The sequence below is a fragment of the Callorhinchus milii genome, unplaced genomic scaffold, assembly GCF_018977255.1.
Source record: "Callorhinchus milii isolate IMCB2004 unplaced genomic scaffold, IMCB_Cmil_1.0 Scaffold15, whole genome shotgun sequence".
Taxonomy (NCBI): Eukaryota; Metazoa; Chordata; class Chondrichthyes; order Chimaeriformes; family Callorhinchidae; genus Callorhinchus; species Callorhinchus milii.
The window spans coordinates 2,815,359-2,822,337 of NW_024704756.1; the positions used below are offsets into that span (position 1 = coordinate 2,815,359).

Here is a 6,979-nt window from a genome sequence, read left to right on the forward strand (position 1 = left end):
GGGTGTGTGTGTGTGGGGGGTGGGGGGGGATTGTTGTGTTGGAGGCTCCGGAACCAATGCTCTGCGGCGCCGTTTGCACCCGGAGGGGATGTGTCGGGGGGTGGGGGTGACTTCCGGTGAGCGGTTGGCGGAGGCCGAGATGGCGGTTTGCGGGGTCCACCTGGAGTCGGACGCCTTCCTGGTGTGTCTGAACCACGCTCTGTCCACCGAGAAGGAGGAGGTGATGGGGCTGTGTATCGGGGAGGTGAGGCCGACAGCCCTGAGCAGCGCCCCAACCCCCCCCATAGCAACAGGCCTCCCCGCTCCCTAGCAACCGCCCCCTGGGCAGTGTTACCCTGGCAACCGCTCCGGAGTCTCCCTAGTAACTGCCCCCCCATCCCAATAACAACAACAACAACAGCAACCCGCATGTTCACAGCGCCCCCTCCCCTCCCCTCCCCCGGGTTGGCGTCTCACGGTAGCGGTGCCTCCGGCCGAGCCGGTGGGGGGGTTGGGGGGGGGGAGGGGTGTGGCCCTGATAATAATCCTTGTATTTGACCCAGGGCCTTGTCAGGTGGTTGCGGGGTCTCAGGGGGGCACCGGGCCCACGGTTACCTTGGGTTACCCGCCGCCTCGACTGTGCCGATGCCGCCCTGTCCGGCCGCTGCCCACACGCTGGACCTCACCGCCTGAACTCTCGCCCCAGGGCTCGCCCGGCTCCCTGTCACGGAACGGATCGATTTCAAGGTCCTCACGCTCGTCTGCACATCCCGTCTCGCCCTGGGACCTCCCCCTCCCTGCCTTTCCGACCGGCTTGCTCTCCGCTCCCCGCTATCCGCTGCCTTCGTTTGGCTGCATCTGGAGATGGGGACCATCTACTAAAACCTACTGGGATACCCTTCACCTTTCAGCAGCCGTCCTCACCTCGGAGTGAGGATGGCAGCTCCTGTCAAATGGCGTCTCTGTGGACAAGGCGAACATAAGAAATCTCTTGATTTTTCCTCAGGTTGACACGAGCAGGATTGTCCACATTCACTTCGTCATCATCCTACGGCGCTCGGACAAACGCAAGGATCGGGTCGAAATTTCTCCAGAACAACTTTCTGCAGCTTCCACTGAAGCAGAGATATCCTTTCCAGTCCCCTGAGAGTGAAGCCTGCCATCGGATGCAGCACTCTGACTGACATGGTTCCACGTTAATATTAGCTAAGGGTTGAAAAATGTGGGTGTCAAATTAATGCATGCTTGTGGGACTAAGTTCAGCTCCCACCCTCAGCTCTGATGCCCAGTCAGAATTGGCGAGCGCTTTGTGACGCCCTCCTAACGTGAAAGGTGCTTATGTAAGTAAGTGCATCAAGGTGAGGGATGTCAAAGGGAATGAATTGTCTTTATCCCTATTTGATTACAAGCTCTGTATCAAACATTTACAGTTGACATAGCACAGTTTGGATTCAAGGTAAAGCTATAATATTTTCTTCCCAATTATCATAACTTCATAGAGTTAATTTGCAGCAAAGGTTCTGATAGATGCAGGGTGCATCTTTTAAATACGTCTATCTGGAAGCAAATTATGAAGAGTATGTGTGGGTGCTGCGTAAAGAAAAGCACAGGCTTTGGGTTCCAGCCTATGTCATTATAATCCTTAACAATTCACACAGATTAGCTGAAATGACTGGCCGTCCAATGAGAGTGGTGGGATGGTACCACTCTCATCCCCATATCACTGTATGGCCTTCACATGTGGGTAAGTGTATATCTGTATGGTATATGAGCATGTTACTGCACTAGTTATTCTTGTTAATGGTCTAACAACCGTCAGTTCCTGCACTTCTAACCTCTGGAACTCCTTCCATCTCGCCCTCTTTCTATCGGTCTTTACGTCCTACCTTTAAAACGACCCTAAACCAGCGCCTTGGGACGTCCTCCCGACAAAATGTAATTTTGTATTGTACTTCTTCGACTGTATTGATGGTCACTTCCTGTTCTCCTTTCCCAGGGTCTGATCCCATTATTATGAAACACTCTGAGATGTTATCCGACATGCAGGGCACTATGTAAATACGAGCTGTTCTATGTAGTCTTTAGTTAGCAGTCGAAAGTGAACGTTCCCTTTGTTTGGCCTGGTACCTTTTTTTTTGTGTATATTTAATTAAGGGATCATTTTGGCTCAATTGGTGCGCTCTCGCTTCTAGAACAAGAAGGTTACGGGTTTGAGTCCCATGTCGGTATACTGTAGTATAACACTGGGGAAGGGCTGGGAGACTGAAGCTACGAGTAGGTGAGATTGAGAATTGAGATCCTCATTGAGCTTAAAAAAGCATAGGAGGGTGGAATCGTCAGAGTCTAGTATAGAACTAGAGATGTGCAACATTATTGGAGGTGTTGTCCTTTGGATGAGATTGAATACTGACATCCTGTGTGGAAGTTAAAGTGCATGGGAGGGGGAATCTTGAAAGCATCTCATGTAAATGTAATTGCCATTGCAAATTGAGTGTGTATTGTGAGTAATCTGTCCACATTCTGAAAATCCTGATGTGTTTCTCACTGTGGTGTCTCTTTATCAGATGTTCGTACACAGGCCATGTATCAGATGATGGATCAGGGCTTTGTGGGTCTTATCTTCTCCTGTTTCATCGAGGATAAGAACACTAAGGTCTGTCCCAACTCTCTGTTTTATTAAGTACCTGTATTGCCCCCTGAGGCAATAAGTGTTGATCTGGCTCTTTCTCACAAAGTACTCAAGGGATTGGAGGCAGAGGCCAAATCGTAGGAAAACTTTCCTGACTTTTTATCCACCTCGTGGCAGTATACAAGTTACTCTCCCCTCCTCCAACCCCATTCACAACCAGCGAATGTTGTGTAGTAGGCCTAAATTATATTAAAATATTTTCTATAAAGGTTACCCATTAGTCAAATTGCAGGATAGAATGGATCATTTCCTACTTTTTACACCTGATGTCAGCATTAAGTGAAGGTTGTTCTGCCCTCCCAATCAAAGCTCTTACAGACCAGTTATTACATAGGTTAGAGACAGAGCAACAATTTACCTTAAACTTTGGCTTTGTAGAGTACACATATTGTACTTGTATAGCCTCTCCATTTCTCATTCTAGCGTGCTTTCACCCTTGGTAAATGAGACTGATAATTCATCATAAACTACGAGCAGCTTTGACACTTTACAGCTAACAGAGATATTTGATTCACCATTCTGGTCTGTAATCCCCCTGCCCTTTGCAATGCACCACTTTATTTTCTTCCTCTTAAACTGTTTATCTAATTCCTGGTCTACCCTATGAAAACCATATCAACCCGACTGGTGTATGACAATAGTTTTTGGTCTTATAGAGAGAAGATGTTGTAATTCTGCCCAACTGGGTAACTTGAATACCATAGCTTAATAATACATTCTCTATTTTTCCACTTTCAGACGGGTCGAGTTCTTTATACCTGTTTTCAGTCAATACAAGCACAGAAAGGTTCTGAGTAAGTGGAGTTTCCCCAATTCCCAAGCCCAAGATATAAGACACTTGATGCTTAATATGTTGTTATTAGTAATATTACACTTAGCCACGTTCCCGGTTGAGCATTGACATTCCAGTTTGATATTGTTGAACAGCCTGTGTATCTAAAACAGTTTTGTCAAAACAGTTTTGACAACCTGCTACTGTATCTATTAAAGTAAAATAAACACTAGTTAATTTGTCTTGAATCTAATGCTGAGACTTCTCAAAGATGGCTTTAGAGTCTGGATGGATTCCGAGTTTTATAAGGCAAAAAATTCAGCATCCATTCCTAATATGTTTTGGACATTAGTTTGATTTTGTGTAATATCATGAAGCTCAACTAAACGTGAATTAATTCCTTCCGATAATTTGGCTGCAGGTTTGAACGAATAGAGATCCCAATCCATGTAGTGCCTCATGAAACCATTGGCAAAGTGTGCCTGGAATCTGCTGTTGAGCTCCCCAAAATCCTTTGCCAGGAGGAGCAAGATGCTTATCGAAGAATTTACAGGTAATGTAAGAAGGTTTGGGAAGGTGGAGATGCTACAAAATTGGGTATAAATATAGTGCGGGCTTAATCTATCCTGGGTTCCAATCAGCACAAAACTGCTCTTAATTCAAGACTAAATCCAGGTTGAATTTTTAACCTTAAATGGGCAATCTCATTTGGAGGACTAGAGATTAGTTTTACATTACATGAAATCATGCTGTAGCTGAATAGTGGTCCTTGGTGCCAACACTTGTTAACCTAAACTGGGAAAGTGTTGCATTGCCCAGCACTAACTTCTGCAAACATCAGTCTTGATCTCAGCACCTTGGGGCATCCTCTGGATGTGATATAAATTAATTTGTTGTTGATCGTTCTCATAGAGTCTCCTTGTCCATTCAGCAGGGGATTCTGACATATGAAACCTTAACTGTTTTCATTTTGTTGGTATGCACCTGCAGATGGGAAATCCCCAACCTTCTTTCCTATTTGTGTCTCATTATAGTTGCAGTAGTTTCTTACGTAATGCAGTTTATTTCCCACTGGGTCTTGGCATGTCTGTAACTTCTTTGTCATTGATATTTCAGTTTGTCACATCTGGATCCTATCACCAAGATTCACAATGGATCAGGTAAAGGATAGTTTGCTCTTACAACTTAATTTTTTCATATTATACATATACAGAGCAGCTTTGTTACAGCACTGATTCGTTTATAATACAAATGCATCAGGTTGCTGTACTGACGGCAATGTAAAAATCTGGAAGTTGGAAGTGATTTTTTGTTAGCATGGGAAACAGCCAGCATAGAAATATCCCACAAAAGCCATATGACCGATTTTATTTGGGGGATTGTTAACTAGGACACTGTGAGAGAGAGAGACTCCTCTTTTTGAATAGTGTCATGGGATCTTTAACATCCATCTGAACAGGCAGACGGGACCTCAGTTTAACGTCTTTTCAGTATGGTACCTTTGATATACAGCACCCATCCAGCACTGCATTGAGTGTCAGCTTCAAAGTCCTGACATGGGGCTTGAACCCACAACCTTTTCTGAATCGTATACAAGTGCAAATTGCTACTTTTGTTCAATGGGTGCAGTTTGTAGTTGTCTCTAATAGAAAAAGGTGAGTGAGTGCGGGAGGGAAAGGAGCTGGATTCAAAGATTTGTGTGCTGTCCCCCTGGCTGTTCTGATTTAGACAAGAGTTTACTAAGATGCATTCTGGATTTAGAAATACTCGTAGCACCAACAATAAATCCTGATCTGCGGAGACTGTGCATTTAATAGACGTATTGTGTTATGTTTCTAGTTTTCACAAAGAACCTGTGCAGCCAGATGTCATCAATCAGTGGGCCCTTGTTGCAGTGGCTGGAGGACCGTTTGGTGCAGAACAAACAGCACGTCCTGGAGCTTCAGCGAGAAAAGGAACAGCTCCTCCAGGAACTGGCCGGCCTGAAGTGAAAGCAATTCTAGGAGCTGAGGGAAAATGGGGCTGGAAAGCGCACCAGATAATTCCTCGCTAATACCATGTTCAGGGAGGTTGTCAAAGTGTAACAAAGCTCCGTGCAGTAAGGCTTTAACGCCAAATTGAAGGTTCCCACTTTGTCTGAGTAACTCCGCACCTAGAATAATGAAATCTAGCACACTAGTGCACAAGGCAACCAAAGCTGAAGATGGGGGCTGCTCAGCTCACTGGTTGCTCCAGGTATTGGTTATTGGGTTGAAATAAGCCATTGTACAATACAGGCAATTTTTTGCTGCTGTTCTAACAGTCGACAGCTTTCTTGTTTTAACGATTGATTCCTTTGAATCACACAGTCCCATGGGAAATGGCAGTTTAACCTACAACCAGAATGAAATCCAGATCAGGGAATTTATTAACTGTATGTCAACTGGCTGCTTGTGTTTTGAGATGGATCGACATAGGATCAAACTGCTGACAGATTTGATTTTCTTTTCCTTTTATGCAGAACAGACGTAAGCTGTTAGTTAGGTCAGAATTGGTCAATTGTGTACTATTAATATTAGCAGTTTACTGCTAGAGGCACCTAGTGGTAGAATATAAAGATTGCACCAACATTCGGTCTCTTACTTTGATGGGTGTCCCGTTTGAACAACCTGGGCCTTTTTACTGAGGTATGCGATTACAATGTTAAGTTGCATGCACACTTTGATCGAATGCTGGTGGTAACCTTGCTCGCTCTAATACAATGTTGATTAAGTAATTTGATTGTCTTGTGTCTGTCCAGCACAAAGCACAGTAGGTATAGAGTTTCCACTCTACCCTCAGCTTGATTCAGCAATACTGGAAATTTATTAGAATACCGAAAAGCAATTTGATTTTTAACGTAGTCCTGGTGAACCACAGAGCACTAACTGAACAGCCACAATCCAGTAGCAGTCTTGCTGCCTGTCTTTCTATAGGACTTGCTATGTATACTGCCCCTTATGCAAATGACTCCACTATCTCTTGCGGGCACCTGTGCCTCACTTTGCCAGATTGTGGTCTACACATGTAACGTATATTGTACGCTGTTGCCATCTTTGGGCCATGTGCCTCTGGTGAGAATGGACTGTCCGTCTGTCCGTCTGTGACTGGGTGTACAGCCCACTGCCGATAAACCAAAGCAGGCATTTAGCCGTGGGCCCGCTTACACAATGAAATGGACGCTATTTACATTGGAGATTGTGTATTTAAACATCTGTACTGAGTAAATATTACAAATAAATGCTGCCTTCTGCTAATATGAATTGGCTGCTGTCCAGCTTCTCTCTGCCTTACATATTGTTCTGTCAGAGCTCTTTGAATAGGTTTGTGGATAGAGCCCCCGCCAACGTGTTGCTGAGTCATAAAGAGCAGCAGTAGGGTTTAAGTTCAAATTCTGATCTCTATTGAGTTAGTGGTTTTCATTTTTAGATGCAGCATTTGTGTTTAGGAAGGGACAGTCGGACAGGATTCTGACTCGCTGATCGCTATATAGTTCTTCGCCCCACCCCCAACCACCCTCA

General features: G+C 44.9%; 1 protein-coding gene across 1 annotated transcript; it reads left to right on the plus strand.

Annotated features, from left to right (window-relative positions):
- Positions 1 to 18: 18 nt before the first annotated feature.
- brcc3 (BRCA1/BRCA2-containing complex, subunit 3) lies at positions 19 to 6,721 on the plus strand. Its single transcript, XM_007891329.2, has 8 exons — positions 19 to 244; positions 986 to 1,105; positions 1,636 to 1,723; positions 2,544 to 2,632; positions 3,407 to 3,462; positions 3,862 to 3,993; positions 4,557 to 4,600; positions 5,280 to 6,721. The coding sequence occupies exons 1-8, from the start codon at positions 89 to 91 to the stop codon at positions 5,429 to 5,431; spliced, it is 837 nt and encodes a 278-aa protein (XP_007889520.2). The 5' UTR covers positions 19 to 88; the 3' UTR covers positions 5,432 to 6,721.
- Positions 6,722 to 6,979: the final 258 nt, after the last annotated feature.